Genomic DNA, 26,561 nt, shown 5'->3' with positions numbered 1-26,561 from the left:
AGGGGCCACTTTCAGATGGCAGGGACCAGATTTTCTCAACTTACTTTCAGTACTAGTGGTGGCAGTTTAAGGTAAGGATACCAGTTTTGTGGGGACTGGAATTAAGGACTTGCAGGCCATGGTAAGGACCTTGGCCTTTATTCTGTTGATGGGATCCAACTATATATTTCAGAAAAGTCACTCCAGCAGCAGCATGAAAATTAAATACGGATCTGAAGACTTAACATCCCAAAAGCATATCTGTTGGTCAGCTCTGCGAAGAGGCCAAGAAAATACCTTTTGTACTTGGAGCTGGGGCAGCATGGAGTAGAGAGGTTCCTGAGACAGGCTGACATCCCTCCACCCGTCTTTATCCGTTCCCCGCTTCAGACACCCCCAGCTTTGGGGCAGCAGCTGAAGACATCCCGCTTCTCTTCCCAGGGCTCTTCCCTCGTGGACCTCTGGAGGTGTTTTCTAGAGCTGTCCAGATGACAGCCAGGCCCAGGGGCTGCACATCGGGAAATAGATTTCAAGGTCTGCCTGTGTGAGCTCATCTTTTCAGGGAGGCACCCATACCGCTACAGCGGACTCGAAAGCCGGGTGCCTCCTAGGGTTCCATGGTGGCACTGGGTCCTTGATACTGTAAGCAGAAATTTGTATCTGTGTCTACACAGACATTTCTGTGGGGAGAAGGGCTTCCATCATGTTGAAAAGGGGGCCATCTGCCCTCAGAATAGTTAAGAATGCCTGCTCTAAGTCTTACATTTGTCAAGTGGGGAAACTAACCGGAGACCCAGTGAGTAGAAGTGATTTACCCAAGGATACAAGGTAGTGGCAGAGGCAGATCTAAAAGCCTGATCTCCTGGCTCCTTCCGGGACTCCTCGCTTCCCCTCTGGTGGGATCACTTCCTGCCCCATGGACGCACGATGCTGTCTTCACTTTACCAACAAATGAAGTTGTAGCTGCCGTTGACTGAGTGCTTAGTGTGTGCACGGCACGGTGCCCAGTGCTTCATTTAGTCTGTGTGTTCACAAAGCAGAATCATGATTTTACAGAACAGGCAGCTGAAGCTCACTCAGAGAGGTTAATCACTTACCCAAGGTAGACAGTAACTGGAGGACAGAGACGGTACACTCAGCTCTTTGGGGGCATCCATTCTACCCCCCCCCACCTCCCATCTGTTTGTACTCCTGTCTCAGTGTGGCCCAGGCCAGGACTTCCCCCTCCCCGCGGCGTTGTCTGACGGGCCCGGCCCCGGCTGTTTCTTCCTTTCTCTGGATAGGTAGGACCACTGTAAGTTCTTCGTCGGCAGATGCTCCGGGTTCAACTCTCAGTCCTGCTACTTCCCTGATGGCTTCCCTTGAGCATATGTACTTCTCCTCTGTAGCTCCACTGGTATATGACGTGGGAATAATAATACCCAGATCTTGGGGATTTTAAGAGGATTAAATGAGATAATTAACATCCATCGAGTCGTTTATTCAACAATTATTGGAGAATCTACCATGAGCCATGCAATACGCCAGCAGTGGTGAGCAAAACAGACCAGCTCCTGCTCTCAAGAAGGGTGTGGCCAAGTTGCAGAGGCACACGTGGAATATATACTTAGACCAATGTACCTGATACGTTACACGCTGTGATTTCCCAGTTCTGTAAAAGACCAATGTACCTGATACGTTACAGGCTGTGATTTCCCAGTTCTGTAAAAGACCAATGTACCTGATACGTTACAGGCTGTGATTTCCCAGTTCTGTAAAAGAGACGTGTAAGTTCCTAGGAGAGTATAGGAGGGACTTTATGCAGCCTCAAGATGCATGGAGGCCCTCTTTCTTTAAAGATGTAACACTTAGTTTGAGAGCCAATGGATGAAGAGGAGTGATCAGGTGAAGAATATTCCAGGTAGAAAGCACGGCAGACATGGAGGCCTGAGATGGTGTATTCATTTGCAAGAACTGCCATAACAAAATGCCACAGACTGGGTGGCTTAAAGTACAGAAGTTTATTTTCTTAAAGTTCTGGAGGCCTAAAGTCTGAGGTCAAGGTGTTGACAGTGCTGGTTTTTCCTGAGGCCTCGCTCCTTGGCTTGCAGATGGCCGCCTTCTCATCATGGTCTTTTCTTGGTAGGAGGGCACACCTGGTGTCTCTACCTCTTTTTATAAGGGCACCAGTCATATGGGATTAGGGCTTCACTCTGATGACCTCTTTTTAACCTAATCACCTCTTTGAAAGCCCTGTCTCCAAAGGCGGTCACATGGATCAGGGCACACCCCAATAACCTCATTTAACCATAACTACCTCGCTAAAGGCCCCATCTGCAAACACAGTTACACTCTTGAGGTATTGGAGACTTCAACAGATGAATTTTGGGAGACCAGAATTCAGATGGGAAAGAGCGTGACTTGTTCTACAAGCTGAAGACAGGCCAGTGTGACTGGAGCGTAGTAAACAAAGAGGGGAAGGGAGAGGGGAGTGAGGCTGCAGAATTTGTGGAGCCACATCAGGCAGGGCTCGGAGGGCCATGGTACAGAATGCGGATGGTATTCTGAGTGCAGCGGGGAGCCACTGGAGGGGTTTTGAGTCCGAATGGGAGACAGAGGATCAGGTGTCATTTTAAGAAGGTAACTCCTGAAAATGGATTGTTGGGGCCCAAAGTAGAAATACGGAGTTGGGGCCTATTGCAGTCAGTATTTCAGAAAGGAGTCAGTGGTGGTGGGCGTGGTTGTAGAGATGGGGATGGTCGGGGGGAAGGATGGAGACACATGGTGGAGGTTGCATCCATAGGACATGGTGGTGGGTGGGGTACAAGCGATCAGAGTGAAGATGAGGGTGAGAGAGAAGGAATGTGGGGGATGACTCAGATTCCCGCTTGAGCAGCTGCACGGGTGCTGGTGCTCTTTCCTCACAGGGGACAGACTGGAGGAGGTGCCGGTTGTGATGGGAGGATCACGAGTTCCACATGGGACCTACTCAGCATGAGATGCTTGTGAGACACCCGGGTGGGCATGGCAAGTAGGCATCTGTTTAATCTAGACGTGAGCTCAGAAGAGATCTGGGCTGGAAAGATATCGTGGGAAATATCCACCTGTAGAAGGCTTTGAAGACACAGGAATGGAAGCAGTCACCTGTGATGAGCGTATAATGGCGGGGGGGGGGGGGGATTAAATCCACAGGCAATTCCAAGATTTAGAAGCCAGGGAGGAGGAGAGGCCAGCAAAAGAGGTGGGGAAGAGGGCAGAGGACGAGGAAAAGCCCAAGAAAGAGGGCTCCTGGGAGCCAAGAGACAAGAGCACCTGAAGGGGGGTGTCCCCGGTGGGATAGATGCTGCTGAGGGACCAAGGAAGAGGCACGTGCCGAATCCTCGCTCAATGCTGGGCAGCCAGCGGGCACCCGATCGACATAGGATCCTTTTCCTCACCACTCTCTCCGTCTTAATTTGTTCCTGTACTTCTGAATATCTATTGCCTTTTCCCTCAGATGACAGTAGGAACTCAAGAAATAATGAATAAATGAATGAAGATGTGAATGACAAGGGCAGCTGTGACAGGTGGTCTCCGGGGTGAGGTGCAACTCCCCTCATCTCCTCTCCTGCTGCCCTGGGCATTGATTTTGCCCCAAGACTAGGCTGGGTGCAAGATTCCTGGACCCTGATGGCTCCTGTCTAGCAGAGGGCCCTCTGGGGAGCCGCTTCGCATGCTCATCAGGCATCCTGGCCGAGCAGGACCGAGACAGTCCCCTTGGCTGCTGGGGCCGGGAGCCGCCTCCCTCAGCAGATCGCTGGATCCTGTCACCTTCCCCCCACCGCCCAGCGTGTCGCTACACTGTAATCACACAAGTGTGATGCCATAAAATGTCACATTTGGAGAATTCCATGTAAACAAAGCATTAACAACGCTTGAAAATAGTAGTCTTTACCACTAATGACCTCCTTTGTCTCTGCACCCACCGTACCCTCCTGCCACCCCCAGGGCTGCCGCTTTCCCCAGCCTCACTCTCAGAGGCAGACCAGAAGGTACAGTTGTGTCTGCTGCCTGGAAAGCCTTAATGTTTAATGTGCTGGGAGAGGCTCTTTGATGCGTGTGTCCGAAGTTGGCCAGGCCAGGGGGAGCCCGGCACTGAGGCCACTTACCAAATGAGACAAGAGGATGCCACACTGCCCTACCACCCCGCTGCCCTCCGCACTGCCCCCGGCAGATCTAAGATCCTGATGGTGGAAGAACCCGTGGAGAGAATCTGGTCCTTGGGAAACTGAAGAAGAGGATGTGTTGAAAAACTTGAGGGGCGGATTCATGCCATTGGCTTTGACTCCCTCCTCTGGGAAGAGATTGAACCTGACACTTAGTGTAAGGCCTTGCAGGAGGAAAGGGTCCTGCCCAGCGGCTGTGGACCAGAGTGAGTCCAAGCTAAGAAGGTAGGTGGGTGGAGAGGCACGGGGTGAGAGGGCTTTGATAGTTTTTAAACCTCATTCCCTGGACAGTGCCTGGAAAAGTGGAGATACTGATTTTCTTTGTCACCAGAGTCTAATTTTAGTGCACTAAGGAAATGGATTACTTAAAGGAATCTTGTAGTGAGTGCTCTTAGGCAGTAGGACATAAACCAAAACAGCTCTGGCCAAGTGATTAATCTCTTCCCGCTGTATCTCAATTGCAAATCCGGATCCCCAGAGAGTCCCGTCTGTGGTTAAAGTCAGAGTAAGCTTTATTTTGAAGAAGCAAAAGAGAAGACCACTGTGGGTTAAAAGACGTTGAATTAGAGGATTGGCGATGTTTTATTTTGTTTTTATTGATGTATTGATTTACAATGTTGTGTTAGTTACTGCTGTACAGGAAAGTGATTCAGTTTATACATATACGTATGTATACATTCAGATATATTATATTTTTTCCATTGTGGTTTATCATAGGATATTGAATCTCTATGTTATACAGTAGGACCTTGTTGTTTTCCATTTCATATATAATAGCTTACATCCGCTAACCCCAAGCCTCCCACTCCATCCCTCCTCAACCCGTCCCCTGGGCAACCACCAGTCTGGTTCTCTCTGTCCATGAGTCTGTTTCTGTTTCGTAGATAGGTTCATTTGGTCAAAACTCTAACTCAAAAAGATACAGGCACCCCTGTGTTCATAGCAGCACTATTCACAGTCACGAGACATGGAAACAGCCTAAGTGTCCATTGACAGAGGAATGGTAGAGAAGATGTGGTGCATATAGACAATGGAATACACTCAGCCATAAAAAAGAACAAAAGAATGCCATTTGCAGCCACATGGATGCAACTGGAGATTATCATGCTAAGTGAAGTAAGTCAGAAAGAGAAAGGCAAATACCAATGACAGCACTTATATGTGGAGTCTAAAATATGACACAGATGAGGGTAGAAGGTGTTTTAAATCACTCCAGCACTTGACATCCCTCACACAGTTCAGGATTAACCTGCAGAAGGGATCATGCCACAGGTGCTTTAACGAATGGACAAGAATGGTTGGTGACGAGCAGGTCATTTGGGGAACAATTATTGTGCTTCCTAAGGTGAGAGAGATGCCCCTGTGGGTCTTGTTGCAAAAGCAAGTGCTTTATAAATCCCTTCTTTATAGTTCATGCAAGATGCCATAGGCGAGATTCCTGCCAGGCTGTAAAGATGGTCAGTATTTAGGACAGGCTCGTAAAGATTTCTCCCAGTATTTCAATCCACTGCCATTATCACTTGCTATGTTGCCCGCAGCACTAAATTTGCCCTTCGCAGAGGTGGGCATCCTGCCCCCACCCAGATTCAGCAGCCGCGAGTGGTCTGCTGGGTCTGCTTTTGACATAATAGAGCCCCTTTCACTGAAAGCCAGCCAGCAGCCCCCATGGAGTCCTGGGAGATAAAGCCCTTTCAGAGTTATTCACTCCAGCCCCACACCTGCATATTCAGCAGCTGACCTAGTTTTGAGGGAGCTGGAGGGTATCTGGATGTCACCTTATTTACAGAGCGGATAGAAAATGCGCTAAGCTCTGGGCCCTGCCTGCACACAGTATCTGGGGAGATCTAGCCGGCACCTCGGAGGCAGGCGGAGAAGAGAGGAACAAATTCTCCTCCGTCAAGAGCTAGAGGCTTCTTGCTAATGTCACGTTTGGGGAATGAATGATAGGGCTTAGGGGACTTGACTCTGAAACTCCTTCTAGCCAGAAAATCCGGTTTAGCACCTTTTGACCTATAGATTAGGGGAGGTGTTTCCAGGATAGCCTCGGGGGAAAGTGTATGACGGGGCTTCTGGCGGGTACCTCCTCCCCCCTCCTTCCTCCATCCTTCTCTAGGCAGGAGCTGGGTTTGGAAGCCTCTTTCCACGAATGACCCTCTGCCATTGTAGGTCCCGGTAAAGGATATGACGGAGCCCACCTGCCTGGGTTTAATCCCAGCATCTGCACTTACTAGGAGTGTGACCTTGGCTGAGTCTCTTTAGTTCCTCAAGCCTCAGTTTCACCTTCAGTAAAATAGGGTTCATAATAGCACCTACTTCAGGTTTGTTCCGGGTATTCAATGAGTGACATCTTTAGGACAGAGCCTGGCATGCAGTAAATGCTACAAAACAATTAGTTGTGATTGCTCTTCTGAATGACTATGTCCAGTGTGCGAATTGATAGCCTTTTCAAGTTGGTCCTCTTCCCTGGCTTCTCACAGCCATCTCCATCTTGATTACTCCACTGTCACCTTTGCCCAAGAAGAACCCAGAGGGAGATTTGGGGAAGCTGCAAACCTTGCCGAACATATTCCTTGTGAGGATAGCTGTAGGACTGGCCATTCCGGCCCTTGGAAGCCAAGTCCCAGGACGCCTGGAGAAGACCCTCTGGGGCTAATGTGTCAGAGGAGGAAAGGGGCCAGCAGTTGAGCAGGGAGCAGGCTCCTTAGGGTCTCAAGCAGGTTCAGGTTTCTGACCCCACCCCTGAGATCCCCAGGTCTCCCCCCGGAATCACCCAGCACAGCCTCTGTGCCTGCCCCGGACCCCACCTTCACACACATAAAAAAGGGAGTTAGCACAGAGGCCACACAGAGCTCAGTTTCCAACCTTCCGAGCTGGCAGTGACCTTATGTATTACTTTTTTAAAAAGTAGTTTTCTGGTTGTGTCGTTTGCATGGCACTGTGCTCAAACCCATATCTGAGGTGGGGCTTTTGGGTGGATGAGCCCTCCAGAGCCCCAGGCGACCTCAGCATTGATAATGACCTGTCTCTTGCTTCACAGCCGGACAGTAAGGAGGTGTACCCAGTCACCTGAGGATGCAGTCACAGGTCACATTTCTGCCACAGGGAAGGAAGAAGCTAAACGTAGCTTAGCCGACTGTAAATCATAAAATTGTAAACTTTTCCCCCCATTAGCATTCAGTCCCCAAAAGGAATAATAGTAACCACAGCAATGTTGACAATAATAATGTGTTACATTTGCATTATGTTTTACAGAGCAATTTTCGTGTCTTATCTCATTTCTGAGACTTAATCCAGGACGGTAAAATTGTGTGGGGTAAAGATTCATATTGCCCTTGGGGTGGAGGAAGAAACCGACCACAGGAGGTTGAAAGGGCGCGCTGAGCAGAGCCAGGCTCTGGACCGGCTTTCCTGACTCCTGTTTTCTTTTAGCATCTATGGGACCGTCGACAGGAATTACAGGATCTTCTCTGATGACGTGCGTCCCCTTCTCTGCCCATCTCCACCTTCCCACACATCAGCACTCTTGCTGCTCCATGTCTGTCAGGGTGAAACTGAGTTGAAATGTACAAGGGGCCCCTTGAAAGAGAAGTCACAAAAGCTTGATGCCTATAGCATGAGCACTTTTCCCTTCATTCTTCCCTCCTTTCCTTTACCCTCTTCCTTTTACCCCATTACTGTCTCTGGGTCACAGTTTGGAAGCCTGCGGACTCACCCATGGGTGTATTTTGTTTCACCCAAAGGGGAGGTTTAAGGCGGTGTCACTAGGCGGGTACTGTTTGGCACCTGTAAGGTCTTCGCTCACATTTCTGTTCTCGGTGACCCTGAAGGCATGTTCATTTGTGACCCCTGCTGCACACCTTGGTTCAGTCGGGCCCCTTGAAAATTGCTTGCCTCCGTAGCTATTCCTTGAGGCTAACGAGATTACTGATGATGCCTTAAGGTATTTCCTGGCCCTGTACAGGTGAAGAGGGAGACCTCTTCTGTCACTGGGAAATTCAAGTCTCGTTTTTAGTGTTTTGTTTTTTTCCTGCTTCTAGTGAGTGAGACTCTTACCAGCCGCTCTGGCCACACTGTTGGGCCATCCCAAAAGGAATGCCCTCCTCTTCCCTTGCAATCCTGCCCTGAGAGATGGCTGCAGTGTCACCCTGGCAGACCTCAGCCTTTGGAGGTGACCCTGTGCCCAAGACGACTCAGCTGTCCACACCAGAAACAATGAGTTTCAGTTCTGTTTAGCTGGAGGCCTCCCTTTCTGAGCTCACTTCCGGTCCCCTCTCCCTAGGTCCAGGCCCTCTCCTTGGGCCCTCCCGAGCACAGGTTCTGTCTCTTCATGCCTGGTGTCCTCCAGCGCCAGCCTCCTGGTTACAGGCACAACCACCCTCCTTGTGCCACCATGCAGTCCACCAAATCCTCTTCCTCCTGGGCCCTGTTCGGTTACTTGGCTCCCAACCCCACTTGATCTCTTGCCCTCTGGGTTCCAGAGCTGAAAGGGACAGAGGCTTCTCATGTTCCCGTGGTCTGTTTACTGCTCCATCTTTGAACACAAAGAAGATGCAGAAATCGATGATGCAGGTGGGGCCAGCTCTCTCTTAATCCTCATGCCCACCAGCACCTGGGAGGTGTTCTTCAAGCAAACAAGTGATGTGAGATGCCCATCTCCGTAAAGGAGGCCTGGCTTTGGTCTTTGGTGGTGGAATGTATGGGGCGTTGGGTAGGAAGGGAGCAGACGTGTAGCATTAGGGCTCACTCACCCTGGCACGTGCAGGGGGACCAGACCTTCTTGCCCAGTCACGCTGATTTATACTTTCCTGGCATCTCCCTCTCATGCTAATTAGCAAGCAAATTAATCTCCATATAAGGCCCAAATTGCATGAGACTCTTTTTCTTCCCCTGTTCCAGAAACAAGAGCTGGGCTTCTGTCCATTCTGTTAATCACATTATATTTCACAGTTGGAGTTTTCAGGCAATTATAATAATTATCAGAACTTTTCTTCTTCCAGAAAGCTCGAAGCATCCCCCAAAGCTGTATTTGCATGTGATGTGCAATTGGAAAATAGGTGGTCAGTGTGTGTATTGGGCAATGACGGGGAGGAGAGAGCTAGGTGGTGGTGTCTCTTGTCCGAGACCAAATGGGACTAAAGCCAGCAATAGAGTCATTGTGGTATCCAGACTGTCAAGACCCCCCAGTGGCTCAGAGAAGCCACAGCAGACCCAATATCTAGGCACCTGGCTCTTGAGGGAGCGGGGGTGAGAAGAAACGTGGGGAAGAAAGACAGAAGGAGGTGGAATAGAAAAGTAAACTTATCCTTGATGAATTATCTGCTACCTCATTTGGCCTGAGAAATAGCCCTTTCCTCCTCTATTATATGCCCATTCCATCTATCAAATTCTTTAAAAGTGACTTTCATATAATTAATACTAGCCATTAAACTACAACATCGAAGGAGCAATTGCCTAATTCTGAGGAAAATTTAAATTTATTACCAGCACCCGAGATAAAATGAATCCTAAAGAGAAGAAGAGAAAACCACGCAGAAGATAAATAGAAAGCCAAGTGGGATACTGACTTGATCCTTCTCCAGTGCAGGGTAATTTGGCTTCTAAAGTGAGTTAGATGATAATAAATTAAATTTAGATTTCTGCACATCAGTTAAATAACTCCCCAGACAGAATTCCAGTGAGAGGAAGAGGTGATAATACATGGTGGAAATATTAAAATGGAGATCTTATCTAATAATCCATAATTGATGTGCTGTCCCTGGATGAGGGAGAAAGATTTTGCAGCTCTTCCCTTTGTCATGAGCCCAGATGGGTGAGTGAAGGGCTGGCTTGCCCCTCCTTCTTTGTTTGAGTTGGTCCTGCAGACCGTGGGGAGTCTGTTACCGGCAGTCACTCCTCTCCCAGGCCATTCCTACCAGGTAGGACTTACATAGCTGTACTGGTGTGATGAGGGATTCTGCTGTCCTCTCTTGACTGGCCCTTGGAAGGACAAGGTCACTTCCCAGATGGATGCACGTTAGAACAGTACAGAGGTGGGCAGATCCTCCTGCATTTTTGGGACTGCCTAGCAGGGTGAACAAAGTGGCCCCGTGGATGAGTGAAACATCTGGTGATGGGGAAAGAACACTGGTTTTGAGGTCAGAAGTCCTGGGTTAGAGTCTCAGTCATCTCCAGCAAGCTCTTATGCTTTCTTTTTTTTTTTTTTTTTTTGGTGGAACGCGGGCCTCTCACTGTTGTGGCCTCTCCCGTTGCGGAGCACAGGCTCCGGACGCGCAGGCTCAGCAGCCATGGCTCACGGGCACAGCAGCTCCGCGGCATGTGGGATCCTCCCAGACCGGGGCACGAACTCGTGTCCCCTGCATCGGCAGGCAGACTCTCAACCACTGCGCCACCAGGGAAGCCCTCTTATGCTTTCTTAAGCCTCAGTTTTCCAATCTGCAAAATGGGAACAACCTAACTGGCCTGCCACCTGCATGGGGTTAATACAAATGAGATATTCCAGTGAAAATGCTTTGAAGACTGTAAACATGTCTGTTTGTCTTTCAATCATTATTATACTTTTTTGGTTTCTAAAAATTCTGTTTGGTTCTTTTACAAAGAACTTTTGTTCTTTCCTAATTTTTATTCCACATTTCAACCTACACATGCTTTATATTGTATCTGTAATTTCTGTGTCTGGATTACTTGGAGGATCAGAATACATTGTTTATAGTTTCCACTCACTCTCCCTTATAGTGGACTTGTTCCCTCTGTGTCTGGTCATTTTTTATTGTGATTCCATCTTTTGGTGAGCTACGTGGGAATCCTGGGAGCCTACCTTGGAGGTGCTTTCCTCCAGATAGTATTTATATTTGTCTCTGCTGGGAGCCAGGTTACAGCTGATCTGGGACCATTTAGTCCCACTCCTCGACCTTAATTATGGAAGACTCAGGTTCAGTTACTCCACCTTTTAGGAGCCTGGCTTTACTTTCTCAATGACCTTTACCCTCGGGGCAGCCTCACATCTTTACTTACCATTCAACTATCCCAGCTCTGGCTTTAGCACCCTGTATTTTCCCTGGCCTCACCTCTCCTCTTGTGGTGAAGATTTTCGTTCTAGAAAGCCCAGTAATGCATTAAAAACCACATTTGTGGCACTTCCCTGGTGGTCCAGTGGTTAAGACTCTGTGCTTCCAATGCAGGGGGCACAGGTTTGAACCCTGGTCCGGGAATTAAGATCCTGCATGCCGTGGGGCGTGGCCCAAGAATAGAAATAATAAAATAAAATAAACAAAATATACCTTTCAAAAAAAACCCACCACATTTGTTGTTATTTATGCAGAATCTAGCTGCAGTTCAGCATGAAGGTCCTGGCGAGTATCTGGTCTGCCATGGTGCTACAAGCAGATGGCTCCAGCGGGTAGAAGGCAGGGGCACTCGGGGTGGTGCTGGAAGCCACAGGCTGCGGTCCTGGAAGCAGCCTGGATGTGTGGAGGTGTGTGAACGCAGGCTGCACAGCTAGCATAGAAGCTGGGTCTACAGGCCTTGAGGCACACTTCTCAGTTGTGTGAACTTTGGCAAATAATTACCCTGCCCGTGCCTCAGTTTCCTCACTTGGAGATTGGGGATACAATTTTCTGTTGTATATTGGGATTGTAAGGGTTAGACATCATTTGGGTTACCCCTCCCTCACTACTACCCTCTGAGGTTCTGACAGGGGAGCTGGGATGGGTAGTTTTGTGTGCCCAGTAGGTGGTGGACCTTATCAACGTCACAACAAAGCAGCTTCCGTCTAGGAAGCCTGCATATAAAAGTTAGATTGTATTATGAGCAATGTCTCCCTTCTCATTCTGCACATACGGAAGGGTTTCCAGGGTGTTTGAATTCCTTGATGAACCCCACCCAACTTCACTTACTCCTGTTCTCTTGATCCTTTGCTAGATCTTTTGCACGTCTCTGTGTCATTTTTTCTGAGTCTTATATAATGGGGGGTTGGAAGACCCGGGAACACATAGTTGCCATTAAATATCTAAAGGGTATGAAAAAGAAAGGTCAGATTTGCATTAAATATCCCTGGGGATAAAACCAGGCCCCAAAGGGAGATACTACCAGGAGACAAATTCTGGTTCAAAATTAGAAGAAAACTTCTAGAAGTTACAGTCCTTTGAAGCTTGGAGTGGGCTTCTTGGGACCGTTCTGTCCCTGACTTGTGGGATGTCCACCGGTGGAATGTTACACTAGAGTTTAAAACATTGGGTGGATAGATGAATTATATCGTCTTTAGAGTATCAGTTATATCATTTTTTTCAATTATGACCTTCTGTGTGTGTTAGTCTCTCACATTCCCATCTTCCTGGCAGGAATCTGCCTGCAGAGTTCCCCTTTCTTGCCCTGGGCTGGCAGGATGAAGCCCACTGCTGAGAGGAGAATGACTGCCCACAATGGGGAGTGAAGGGCGGGCTGGAGGATGGTGAGAGGGGGTACAGACATCCTTGCGTGGAGGAAGATCTCTAAGCAAAGAAAGAACTGGACCTCAAAAAATGGTGGGAAACACATGGATAATCTTCGAAGGTAACCCAAGAAAATGGCAGTGAGGATGTACTAAGGTTGAGTCCCTAATGGTTGAGCGCATGGGAGCTGGAGCTAGGCTGCCTGGGCTCAAATCCTGGCTCTGACACTACCTGTGTGACATTGGGCAAGTTACTCAATCTCTCTGTGCCTCGGTTTCCCCAGTTATAAGATGGGAATGGTACTACTGATATCTATTATAGTGAGGATTAAATGTAAATATTTAGGACACATGATAAGAGCCCCCCAAGGTGTTAGCTGTTTATTATAGGGTGAGTCTGAGACATTCTCTTAAGGGATCAGGTGCAACTCAGAGTAAGATGGAAGCCTTAGCAAGGGCTAGAGATTTTCTCATTTGAAAGTGAAAAAGAAGAGACTTAGATCATAAGAGAAAACTAGTAATACCAAGCTGGGGAAAGAAGGGAGGGAGACAAAGCATTAGTGGAAATAAGAGCATCTTCAAAACCTAACAGAAGGGAAGGCTACACCCATGTTCTTGAGCCAAATAGTCAGCTTGAAACCAGAGTGAGAGAAAACAGGCCAGGGGAGGATGGAGGAAGGGGATTCATGATTTTCTCGTGGAAGTGTGGTGAGAGGAAAGAAGTGAAGCAACTTAACAGAGGTGCTTTCGAGCTTTCATTTTGGTGCCAATTATTTAAGCACTGGTCTTGGCCAGGGGGTTGGCTGACTTAATCAGATAGTTTCTACTTAAAAGATGGTCTTCGTTTTTGTTTGTGGCATCATACTCCTCTTTTGAAACACACACACTCGAGATTGAATAAATTCCGGTCAGAAAGTCAAGTGGGTGGCAGCTTGGGGGGGCCACGTGGCAGTGGGCGCAGCTCTGGGGTGGGCCCTTGTGGGGCTCCTTGGCGTGTGTTCTTGTTTTGGAAAGCATTTCACCTCCTGTGCTAGGAAGGCTTGTGAAGGTGAAAGTGCCTGTTCAGAAACTCTCTCGATGTTCACATGAGCCAGGAAGCGAGGAATCCGAGGCATGGGTACAAGGTACATGCCCTGGGCCCTTAGAGGCCAGATGTGGGGGCTTGCGAATTGAAGAGCTTGGAAACCAGCTCCAAATCAGGACTGGAAGTATCTGGCAAAGTCGCTGCCCCTTTAGAAATTCTGGGAGGACCGCGGTCAGCTCTCTTCTGGGGGCAAGCAGGGCAGGAGTGTCTGGCCCTTCCTGCGGGCATGTCCCCGACTCCACTCCTCCAGGGGGGTCTTTCTCTGCCCATTCATCTTCAGCAGAGAGGACGCTCCTTGTTCTGTCGATGATAAACAGAACAGACCATGGCGCTGGGAGGCCCTAGGGAGATTCAGTCGGGGGTCCCTTCACTTACTAGCCGTCGTGCATGGGCAAGCCACCTTACCTCTCTTAAGTCGACCCCTCCCTGTCCAAATGGGGGTTGTGTGAGGATTCTGTGACAATACCTGCAAGCTGCTTCATAAAATAGAGGTTGCTATTCAAATGGTAGTGTTGTTTTAAACTCAGTCTCACCATTATTTAATACATCCAGATATCATTATAGAAACACCAAGCTCCCGGTTCCGGGAGATCCCCCCAGTGGATCCAGTGCAGCAAAGTGGGAACCAACTCCGCACCCGTGACCGTCTGAGGGCGTGGTCCCCTCCAAGGATGCCCTTGACGGACTGCTCAGACAGTTTCTCTTGCCGGCCTGGCTGCTGCTCTGGCCCTAGGCTTTCTGGAAGCCAGCTGAGTTTTCACGGCACCATCTCCAAGGATGCCAAGGATGCTTAGGGTTGGCGATTACCAGGCTGAGCAAACCACCCAACCTGTAGCCCCTTGGCCCTGAGCCTGGTCTGGTATTAAGAGAAAGTAGGAATTGGGATGAGACTTAGAGGTTGGTCGAGCGCCCTCACTGCAGCCCCTGTGCCTCCCCACCGTGCCTGTCCCACCACCTGCTTCTCCAGCTGATGGATGGAACTGTACACCTGGGCCCCATCAGGCTTCCCTTCCCACCAGGATAAAGTGCTAAGGTTACCTCCCAAATGGTCTCCTCGTGGAGCTTTCTTACCTCCACTCCATCCTGCACATGCAGCCAGAGATACTTTCCCCTGACCTGCTTCATACGGGACCAGCCACATTCTGGAATTTTCTCTCACTCTTGCTCTCTTTGCAGTCCACACTCTGGCCTCCCCATTCTGACCTAGCCATTTCCTGAACAGATGCTCCTCCCCTGAGCCATTCTGCCTTTTATCTGGATTTTCACTGCACACGTACTTCCCTTCCCCATATCCCCTTAAGCAAAGCAAAATCCCTGCTCATCCTTCAAGTCCTAACTCATTTGATGCTTCTTCTGGGAAGCCGTTCCCATTTCCCTCGCTCCTCTGTTATAGGTGTCTTCATGCAGGTGTCTCTACAGTGTTGCGCCCGCTGGAGGGCAGGGGCCTTCCGTCTCCGCTCTCCCCTCCCCAGCACACAGCACTGTAGGGGCTCACAACTTATTTTGAGATTTGCAGTGAATTCAGTGGGGCACGAGCCAGCTGGAGATGGTTCAGGGCGCCGTGGCCCTTCCCGCAAGAATGGGATGTCAGGGTGGCCCTGAGGTCATGTTCCAAGCACAGGTGACATCTTTCAGGCTGTGACATGACACAGCCCAGGCTGGGGGTTTCATACCACCCACACACAAATACCCCCATGTAGCAGCAGTATCACAGGACATTAATAAAATCAATTATTGGATAAAAATCACTGGTTTCCAGTGCTTCATTTTGTGCTATTAGCAGGAGAATGCTGTTTCAAAAGGAGATAACAGAGAGAGAGCGAGCGAAAGGGAAAGATCAATTATCAGATAAGATGCAGTGGTGCCTGAGATGAATGTGTATGTGGGCGAGCGGCCCCCCTTACCTGCCAAATGTGGGCCGAGCGCTTGCACTGCTGTCGGCAGCACCTGCCCTGGGCCTTCCTGTTTAGATGCCCTGAGTGCAGAAGAGCATCCTGGTCAATGACGCGATGGGCGGTGTCCGGGCAGCTTCAGATACTTGCACAGCGAGGAGGGTCAGTAACACATGAATGAACATCTCATCCTCGATGCCAGCCCCAGGGCTCCAGCCCTCGTGGTCCAGGTCGGAGCCTGGTCAATAGGTTCTTCCTGGCACAGGACTCTTTTGGCTTTGATGCACCTGAAAGGTCTGAGCTTTGTTGATACAGACCGGCTCTCCCCTAGCGGGGTCAGCACTAGTACCCACTGGGCAGTGGCTATCAAGGGAAGCATCCAGTGTGCTGAGGCCCTGAAGCCCATCCCTCCTGCTGGCTGTGTGGAGTCTCTGTTGGCTGCACAGCTGGGGTGGGCAGAGCAGAGGCGGCAGCCTGGGCTCTGGGCAGGAGCCGTCGCCTCCCTGTGTGAATCCCCTCACCTCCTCTGCACTGGAGGGTCCAGGAGACAGAGCTCTGCTTTGGGCTCTGCCACCATCCAGCTGGGCGACCTCAGAAAAGCCAGTAACCTTTCTGAAGGCTTGTCTTCCCTACTCTGCAGAGGGTCTTGGGGAGGGTGAAACGGTATCGTGAATGCAGAAACCGCCTTATACATTCTAAAGTACTGTCTTCTCTTGTGGTGAGGGTTATTACTTGCTCCCCCATGGATGCTTCTTAAAAATAAGCACAGATTCCTGGGTTGGAGGAAGAAAGGAGCACATAGGCATCCACCTGGTGGGTAGCACACCATTATAGATGGATTGCTTACTTCTCATCGCCACCTTCCTTTGGCAGAGGAAGGAATGACAGTCACTGTGTACCACCTACTATGCGCCAGCCACTGTGCCAGCACTTTTCACCGAGTGTCTCAAATTACCCTGGAGAAGTGGCCCCTGGGGTTAGTATTCTAGAATCTAAGTCCCAGCCCTGCAGGATCCTAATTGTGAGATCCGGAGCGAGCTACCTGGGCTATAGAGCCTGCTTCCTTGTCTGTGCAGTGGGAATACGAACGACATCCGTCTCCTAAAACTGCTCTGAGAGCTACACGAGATAACGAGAGTATAGGTCCTAGCACAGTGCCTGGTATGTGAGCACAGCACTCGTTAAATGGTAGCTGTCATTGTCATCGTCATTCTGTTGTTATTATTATTGCTCATGGTCTTATTAACGTCCTACCTCTGCCCCTAGCTTTGAGCTAAATCTCGCCAGCAGCACAAGCCTGGTCTTGGTGGCTGGGCACTGACAGCCAGAGGGTGCTGAGAGGACCGGGAGCCATCCTCACAGACTTCCTGTTCATGTCACACAGATTCCGGATGCTGACTGGGATGACCTATGGGACCAGTTTGATGAGCGGCGGTATCTGAATGCCAAGAAGTGGCGCGTCGGTGATGATCCCTATAAGCTGTATGCTTTCAACCAGCGGGAGAGCGAGCGGATTGCCAGCAGCCGGGTGGTCCCAGACACTCGCCTTTTCAGGTACTTCTCCCGACCCCTCCCCACAGTCATGTCAGATCCACAGCAGGCCAGCTTTATGCAGCGCCCAGTGCCAGGAATCGGGGCAGGGAAACCGTTTGTTGCCAGGTAGACACAAGGGGGTCTGTGATGCTGCAGTTTGCCCCGTCTGTGCTTCTTGCCGCCGTGAGCCGTCGCAAAGCACCCCGTGGAGAGGGAGGAGGCCTCCACCTGCACCCTGCCGCCCTCACCCGGGGCTCACCCTAGGCATACCCGCCAGGAAGTCATGGAACACTCAACACCTTACAGCCAGAACCTTTCTCCCCTAGCAGATTCCCATGGCCTGGCCTGGCTTTCACACTGGGGGAGGGCAGGCCTCTGGGCAGTCAGGCTGGTGGTCTCTTCTGTCGCTGGGAGGTCCCCCTGGCTTCTCTTCTCACGTGCCAAAATGTCAGGCCGTCAGAGGTCCTACAGCCTGACCTTTTGGCACGTGAGAAGAGAAGCCAGAGGGGCCTCTACACTTGCCATTGGGTCCGCTGTCTGCTTCGGAGCAGCCCTTTCACACAGCCTCTGTCCTGCTATCCCCTTGGTCAGGCCCCCTTCAGATGGGTTGCAGAGATCAGGCCTGGGGCAATGTGGAAAGCTTTGTTTCCCAGCAAAAAGAGGCTTTGTGAAGGCGCTTCACCTCTCAAGCCTTCCTAGAGTCAGCCAGCCCTTCGCTTCCTGGGGAGGCCTGAGGAAGCAGGTCAGTCTCACCCAGTGCCTCCCCTCCTGACCTCCAAGCTGGGAGGCCAGCTGTGCCAAAGACCCATGAGGGCATGTTTCCTGTCTGCTGCGGGAAATTGACTTGGCACCCAAAGTAGCAGACCGGCAAGCTTGGGGTAGAGGGGCTTGAAGGCAATGTCAAATGAGAGACTGTAGGGTTGGTGTTAGCTTCTTAGCTTTCTGTGTCTGTTTGGGCCTCTGGGTACCGAATTGTGGACACTGGGGTTTAGAAGCAGGACAGTAAAAATTCTCATGACAAACGAGGCTGGTCGATCAGGTGGTATGTAAGTTGGCGGTATGGGAAGGCTGGTGGACTCAGTCTTTCCGACTAGGCTGCACAACTCAGAACCTTGACTTATACAGTTTATTTCTGTGGAGGGGTTTGACCGGTCCTGGTTAATCACCATCACGCCTAAGAGGAGCCGGAGTCCTGGTTTCCCCCCACAAATAAAGCCAGGGGACTGAACTGGATGAGGTCATGCCTTCTCACTCTGAGAGTCTGTGAACTCAACCCTCCCCTCGAGGTACCCAGGAGATGCTTTCTTAGCAGTGGGGCCTGGAAGTCCCCTTTACCCAGGACACTCCCTGCTGCTTGCCTGAAAGCTTCAAGTCAGAGTCTTGTACTATTCCTATTAAAATTCCCCAGCACTTACCCTGGTCCTTGGACATGATAGAATTTTATTTAAATATTAGATTATTTTATTTCGCAGGGCGGAGAGTATGTATAGGAGAACAGGGAAGAGAGAGCAGGCAGAAGGCTGAGAAGCTCCACTGGGTCTCCAGCGGGTGGTGCCTCCCTTGTCTTGCGTCTAGATGCTGAGGCCCTGTAGAGGGACACAGGGACACCTCCGCACCAGGAAAGGGGCCGGTGTACCTGGGTGACAGCTGTCAGAACTGCCTCTGAATGCTCCCACCTGCAGGGAGGAGGCGTCGGGGAATTAACTGGGCAGGCAGATTTGCGGGGATACCTGACCAGGACTAAAATCTGCGTTCACCCTGTTTTATGATCTGAGAGGCAGAAATGAAAGCATTTTACAGGGCTGGACATAGTGGTAGTTGTGGGTGAAGAACTCAGCCTGTCCCCAAGGATCTGAGTTCCCCAGGTCCAGTTCCAGGCTCCCTACCTGACCCAGTGTGTTTCTTCCGTGAAGTAAGTGTGATCTTCTGGGATTGCAGCAAGAAGGGAAGAGAAGATTTAGACAGAATGCAGACACCCTTTGGAAGACAACGAGGAAAAGTGTATCAGCCACATGTCTGCCTCGGGACAGTGACCTTGCTCTGTGGGAGCTCGGATTGTGTTACTCAGAGCAGTTCAGATTTATGGATCCTAATCTGAAAGAGCAGGAAGGGGAGACGACAGAGCATTGGGAATGAGGGCAAGCACATGGGACCAGGCAGCCATGGCACATGGTCCCGCCTACTGTGCGCAAAACCCTAAGCAAGCCCTGACAGAAGCCGCCCACTGATCAGCTTTCTGCAGGCTGAGTTTGGTACGGGACTGACCCTGTGCCTGTATCACCCTCGCGGTGATGGGAGTTCCGGAGACTGCAAAGCCCAATGTTCTTCTCTCAAGTGGGCCCCCACTGAGTGGTGACTTTCTGTCTACAGGACCTACCATTTCCAACACTTACCTCCCAGGGAGTCCGTGTCCCTGAGGTTGAAGTCACCAGCTAAGTCCCTTAATCCTTCTGTGATTCTGGCCTCTCTGCTGTATCCTGTCTTCATCCTCTTCCAACCCTGGGGCTTGCCTGCTTGGGCCCATTCTCAGGCCCTGCCTGTCCCAGCTCTGACCAGCTGTGGCTGCTGGTGACCTGCGTCCACCTGACCAGGGATTCTCAATGGTGACTGACATTTGGGGCTGGGTAACTGTATGTAAGGGGGGCTGTCCTGTACTTTGGATGTTTAGCAGCATCTCTGGCCTCTACCCACGAGATGCCAGTAGCACCTCCCCGAGTCGTGACAACCAAATATGTCTCCAGACGTTGCCAAGTGTTCCCTGGGAGCAAAACTGCAATGAGAACACCTGCCATAAAGCCAGCCCTGCTTGTTACCTGAGTTCTCAAGAACGAAACATAAATATTCCTTCTCAGCCCCAGCAAAAGGATGAGGCCATATCTTCCCCCTAAGTCAGAGTCAAGCAGAAGGCAGTACAGCCCAGGGGTTAATGATATAGAGTCTGGGATCAGATCACCCTGTTTCCTGTCTTGCCTGTGCTGCTGACTAGCTGAGCAAACTCATCATTACCTGGCTTCTCTGGTCCACACTTTCCTCTTTTGAAAAGTAGGGATAAAATAACAATGATACCTATCTAATGCGCTTTTCATAAGGATCAAATAATCTATATGTAAAGTACTTACATACTCCTTAGCAAGTAGTAAAAAAGATTTTTCATCGTTGTTATTATTGCACGGTAATAATATGGGCAGGTTGGCACTGCAGGGCCAGGAATGGAAGGGAAGTGTCGGGGCGGGGGGGTCTCCTGAGAAAACTGAAGGTACTCAGGCAAGAGAGGCAACCAAATGCCGAGTGTCAGGAAGGAGCATTAGGGAGATCACTTAAGTTGTCAGGAGGGGTGGGGGTCAGGGAGGAACAGAGGAGGGCCTCAAGGGTAAGTTCAAAGCTGGAGAAATGGGCGTGGAGTGTTGGTCACGAGTGGGTGTCCCAGCAGTTCTCAATCCAGGCATCTCATAAGAACCACTTGGGGAACTTAAGAAAGGCTGATACCCAGCCTCCAACCAGCTGAAGTGTCTCTTTTCTGAGTTCCCCAAGTGATTCTAGGGAGCAGCCAGGGTTGAGAAACGCCGTTCCAGGTACGTGTTTCTCAAACTTAAATCACCTGAGGTTCCCGTCAAACTGATCCAGCAGGTCTGGGGTGGGGCCTGAGAGTTTGCATTCCTATCAAGCCCCCGGGTTCTGCCGATGGATGGTCCATCGATCACACTTCGAATAGCAAAGGCTTAGAACGATGGTTCTCAAAGTGCGGTTTCCCAGACCAGGAGACGAACAACACCGGCATCACCTGGAGACTTGTTAGAACTGCAGTTTCTAAGCTTCCCCCCAGAACTGCTGAGTGAGGCACTCTGGGGTGGAGCCTGGCAATCTGTGTCTCAACAAGCACCACCAGTGATTTTGATGACTGCTCGAATTTGCAAACCACAGAGCATCAGCTGGCACTGCGGCTTCCTTTTGTGGGTCAGATGAAGTCCATGGGTGGGTTGGTCCAGCTGAAAGGCCCAGGGTTTGAGTAGAAAGTAAGCCCTGGTATAAAGATGGCTTCCTGCCTACAGGCTGCAGCCCTGTCCCTCTGTCCAGGTGGTGGGGCTCTGTCTCAGGCCCTGTAGAGACCTCTGGCTTCTCTGCCCCTTCCTCTTCTCAGTTTCTTCAACCACAGGGTGTATATGCTGCCATCCTCTTGGCAATTGGCATCACCTTTACCAAGAAGCTCCTACTGTGGCCATTGGCCCACCCCGGACTCCTGGTTCCTTTGTGGGACCCGACCCCATGGACACAGCTTCCCTCTCCCTGTCCATGTTCCCATCATGCCTTGCAGCTAAGGTTCTACTAGTTATGACACCAGTTGCCCTCTAGCGGGGAGAAATTTTTGATGTGTGATAGGAATTCAATAAATGTTTGTTGAGCAAATGAAAGGGAGAGTAAGCCTGGAAGGACAACTGATAACTCTTTTCCTATCTGCCTGATGGGTAAATAGGACAAGAGGAGCTAGAGGAAGCCCCCTTCTCCATATCCTCCCGTCCTCATGGGCTTCAGATAAGGGACCAGGAGAAGAGCCTCCGTTAAAGGAAAAAGGCCTTTTTGCCTTAAAGAGTTCTCATTAATGAAAAGAGAAGAGTGAAGAAACAGCATGTGAGAGGGGTCTGAGCTTATTAAATTTGCTTCCGGTTTTCCTACCACAGTAATTGCATTGTGATTTATAGGATGCGTTTGAGCAACGCCTGAAATACAGAGCTGTTAGCTGAGCACCAGAGCAGGCACTGCTGAGAGAGCGGGCACTGGGCAGAATGGCTTAGGAATCCAAAGGTACCCAGGTGGAGTGAGGAGGGGAGAAAGGAGGAAGGCTGCGGAGGTTTCCAGCAACCACACACTGTGCTGATTGAAAAGCGAGTGCACTGGTGGCGTGGAACGCTGACAAACAAGTCATGGCGGGGTGTCACGTGATAGAAGAAGCTCCACAGGGGCCAGGGGCTTGATCCCCTGTGTGAAATGGGATAGAGTCACCATCTTTCTCTTGGTCCTTTACCCCGTGGAGTCCACGGTATTTTGTGGGAGGCAGCAAGGTTTACCTGGAGCCTGGGATGACTGAAGTGAAGAGTAGCAGATAAGACTGGGGGGCAGGCTTTGAACTCTCCATTCCAGGGTTTATGGGGGCCGTGGGGCCCATGGGGTCAGCAGTGAGGAGAGTTTAGAAATGAGTTCCTACAGTTTCCAGTGGATCTACTCATTCACCCTTCGGGGTCAGCAACCTTCCCCTGCCTGCCCTACCCCTTCCGTAACATTTGACATTTTCACAGTCTTGAGATGGAAACCTGCTGTCTGGGGGCTTCAGACATGTCTTTGCTACAGCTTGGTCTCCCCACCCCTGATTCAGGTCCAGGGAGAGCAGTGGGGACAAGGTGACCAGCAATGGCCTTCCGCCCATCCCTGTCCTGTCTCGGCTTGTTTTCTCATCTGTAGTTGGACTAGATAACCTCGAAGCTTTCGCATTCCCTGAATGCCACACAATTGTAGATGGGTTCATTCTTCCGCGGTTGGCCTTCTCTTCCTGATATAAACATACGCTCCGCTCTCCCACCCGCCTCGGCCTTGTGTGAATACAACACAGGGTGCTTCAGGGGCTTCCCTGGTGGCGCAGTGGTTGAGAGTCCGCCTGCTGATGCAGGGGACACGGGTTCGTGCCTCGGTCCGGGAAGATCCCGCATGCCGCGGAGCGGCTGGGCCCATGAGCCGTAGCCGCTGAGCCTGCGCGTCCGGAGCCTGTGCTCCGCAACAGGAGAGGCCACAACAGTGAGAGGCCCACGTACCGCAAAAAAAAAAAGACTCTGTCATTACGGGGTGCTTCATCGGGGCATCCTAGTCCCGAATTTTCCCCCTAAGGCCCATTGTTCTGTTAACTCGGATGAGAGCCTTCATTTCCAGGGCACTACCTAAGTCCTGTGGGGCCGCAAGGATGAATGGATGTGGCTGCCTGTGTTGGGGGCTGGAGGTGGGGTGCCATAAATATTTCAGTGTGAGGAAGAGACAGCGTCTAGCTGGGATGAGTCTGAGCAGATTTCCCAGGGGAGTTCTGCTGTTTATCAAGCATTGTCTGGTCCAACAAACAGGCCTCATTTTCCAGTCCTGCCGCCCCCACCCCTGTCACCACATTCTGGTGACAACAGCTGGATTTGCTATCATCCAAGTAGCACATAAAACGTCTGGCAGACAGGAAGCCAAGAAATGGAGGCACACCCCTCGTGAAGGGGGGAAATGTTTTGATAAGGCACATGTATATTTTCGCTGTTGCCTAGCAATGCTTATTATGGGGTCGCTTTGATTGCAGGGGAGCAGGTGGCAGGGTGGATGCGCCCGTGGGCTGTGAGCTGAGAGGAGTGAGAGCTGGGAAGCCTCATTAGGTCACCTCCCCCGGCCATGCTGGGTTTGATTGTTCCCCTCGGCGGCATACCCTCCTGGGCTCTGTCCAGTGCAGTGCTAAATCATTCCAACAGTGGGATGCCCATCGCTTGCCTGGAGGGAAAATTCCACACTTCGATACATCTCACCGGGAAGACGTGTTTCCTTTGCTTCTTTTCATCCTGGGAAATGAAGGGGCCGTGGCCCAGTCTAGGATTGCATTTATCCTTCCTTGAATTTACTCAGTTGGAATGGCTGCCAAAGATCATCATCATTTCTATCCTTGTACTCGTCACTTAGCAGTAATAGGATCAAAATCTTTGTGGCTGGAATGGCTAAGCATAAAAAATGTTCATATTCCCTCAGAGTCAAGGCGATTCCACTAGCTCAGCGTAGACTTGGTGATTCCAGATCAAGGTGGAGGGGAGGGGAGGGGAAACCCATCGCAGACAGTTAGCTTTGCAAACAGGCTCTCCCATCTGCTGCATTCCGGTCTCTGTGCGCCATTTTTCAATACAGGAGTTTGCAAGCCCGTTGACAGTGGTTCTGAGAGTGCTTCACTCCAGAGCATCTGAGAGTTTCAGGGAGCTTTGGAAGGGAATAGCGGGAAGAGTTTCCCAACAGCCTGGAATCTCTCAGCAGGAGAACTGTGTCTGCTGCCCTGGGTACCCCCGATTGCAGGACCACTTACAGGCCCCGGGAAGGGGTTCTCTCCAGGGTGCGGAGGAAGAAAGACCACAAAGGCTGAGAGAGCAGGGCGTCTCTGGGCCAGGATTCCTTCCACTCACGTCCCCTGTTCCTTGTGTGCTGCCCCTGCAGGCAGGTCCCTCCCTCAACCCCCCGGCCTACGCTATGAGATTCGGACAGATTTCCCAAAAGGGCAACTCTTCAGCCTTTGAAAGGGGGCCAGTCAAGAAAAGCTACTGATGAGAACTCATCCGGACAAACCGCCTTAGCTAATGTTTTCTCACACCTTGTTTCCTAGTTAATTCCCACCAACTTGACTTTCCACCACTGTGCATCTCACTCATTCACTCATTTCCCCATTCGTCCACTCAGCACATTTACTGAACACTAACTGCATATGCCGAGCTCCGTGCTAGGAACTGGTCTCTGCTCCCAGGAGCTCATGGTCTAGTGGGAGAAGTACACAGCAGCGGGTTCCTGGTGCTCAAATGTGGGTTGCCCTGAAGCCATGTCCTTATTTCTGGAGTTAAGGCACAGCCTTCCCGCCCTTGATTTCCAAGCGCCCATTTCCTGCCCTGTCTCTGGTCGGGTGTAGCTATTTCTGTCTTGACCATGGAACAGAACACAGGAGTTAGGAGCTTTCCCACAGGAAAAAGACAAAATAGCATTAGGCTGGCATAAGGAGGAGAAGGAGTTTACACGTGAATGGGAAGCAGAGGTTTTTTGAAGGAGGCAGCATCTGGACCGCAAGAACTAGGGGAGACAGGTAGGATTTTTGCAGGTGGGAGGCATTCCAAGTTGAGGGAACAGTGTACCAAAGGCAAGGAGATGGAAGAGCCACAGTGTTTTGTGGGAGTCAGTCCAGTTTCCTTGGAGGGTGGGATAATGGAGGGGATGAGTGGGGGAGGATAATTCTGGAAGGGATACTTCGGATCATGTTGGGGCAAAGCCTTGGATTTGGGGTGAGGACCTTACAGTTAATTCAGTAAACACTGGAATGCTTTCACTTTCACACTTGACCTGGCCCCTCATCAGAGCAACCCTGAGAGATGCCCTAGACAGCACATCTTGGGGCAGCGCCATATTTTGGGAGCTCCTGCCTGGGGGAGGGGACCAAGCCCAGCCTGAACCTGGAGCCGGCCCGAGGCGGTGGAGCGTAATGTGGGATTTTGGCTCTGAGGCTCTGGCATCCTCAGGGTGGGAGTGTTGTGTCTTACACCTGGGAGTTTACTCAGAGGTGAGGTGGGAGAGATGAGAAACCAGAACTGGTCCGGTAGGAAAAGGAGCTGGTAGGGACCTGGAAAAGGGGGTTTGTTCTTGACCCCCAAACTAACTGCTGGGCTTCAGGATTGAGTACCAGTACTGGCTGTGGAGATTTGGGTAGAACAGCAAGACTAGCAGATTAACCACATACCTAGGTATGGAAATCCAAGGTCGCACAGCTAGTCAATGCTTGGGTAAAACTCAAAATCAAGCTTTTAGATTCTAGGTGAGCGTGTGTGTGTGTGTGTGTGTGTGTGTGTGTGTGTGTGTGTGTGTGTATACACATATATATATAATTCTGTCACAAACATAAAACCCCTATTATGGCCAGGTTCACGGAGTGAGTTGAGTGAGTGAGTGAGTGAGTGTGTGTGTGTGTGTGTGTGTGTGTGTGTGTGTGTGTTTGAACTTGTGCTTGTAGGAACAAGCGGAAGAGATGATGCAAGAGGATTCTGGCCTTCAGATAAGATAGTTTGATATTTTTATTTTAGTTTTGCTTAGAGACACAGACATAACATATTTCAGTTGGTTAATGGAGTCAGTAGTTTCTTCTGGTGTTCTGTCACTGAGGCCAAATTCTAATGGGCAGGTACCCCACGAAGAACGCTGTGTGGCTTTGAAAGGTACTAAATGGCCTGCTTCTGGGGGCAGATTTCCCTTCCTCCTCCTTGGGTTTGTCCCCTTTATTACATGATGCCTGAGGAAAGAGCCAATGGAAAGAGATGTAGAAAGAGATGGAGAGGTATATTCGGTGCCCAGAATAGGAAACTGGTTTGGAATTAATATTTGCCATGAAAAAAAAAAACAGCCCCCAATACTTATTACTTATACATATTGCATAATTAGGCTATTAGGGACATATCAGTAAATGAGCAGTCCTGGTGCTTGCTCTCATGGAACTGAGATTCCCCAAGTGAGCAAATCCCCCACTGGATGATTGGGAACTACCTTAGTGCCCCTACAGGCCACCAGTCCCTCCTCACCTGTGGGTCACTCCCCATGGGAACAATGTTCCCTTAACTCTGGCCTTGAAACTAAGTCCTGGTGCCCAGGGCCAGTAACACCAAGGGGAAGGTGGTATCATTTCTCTCTCCTCTAAATTATCTTTTTCTTAAAAATTTGGT

General features: G+C 50.4%; 1 protein-coding gene across 1 annotated transcript in view; it reads left to right on the top strand.

Moving 5' to 3' along the window:
* GALNT14 (polypeptide N-acetylgalactosaminyltransferase 14) overlaps positions 1-26,561 on the top strand; it is a 224,826-nt gene that overhangs the window by 116,328 nt on the left and 81,937 nt on the right. Inside the window, exon 2 of the mRNA XM_032652922.1 lies at positions 16,949-17,118. Within this exon, the coding sequence (XP_032508813.1) occupies positions 16,949-17,118 (170 nt within the window). The remainder of the gene's footprint in view (positions 1-16,948; positions 17,119-26,561) is intronic.

This window comes from Phocoena sinus, chromosome 13 (genome assembly GCF_008692025.1).
Source record: "Phocoena sinus isolate mPhoSin1 chromosome 13, mPhoSin1.pri, whole genome shotgun sequence".
Classification (NCBI taxonomy): Eukaryota; Metazoa; Chordata; class Mammalia; order Artiodactyla; family Phocoenidae; genus Phocoena; species Phocoena sinus.
This window is presented reverse-complemented; position numbering and strand designations above follow the sequence as displayed.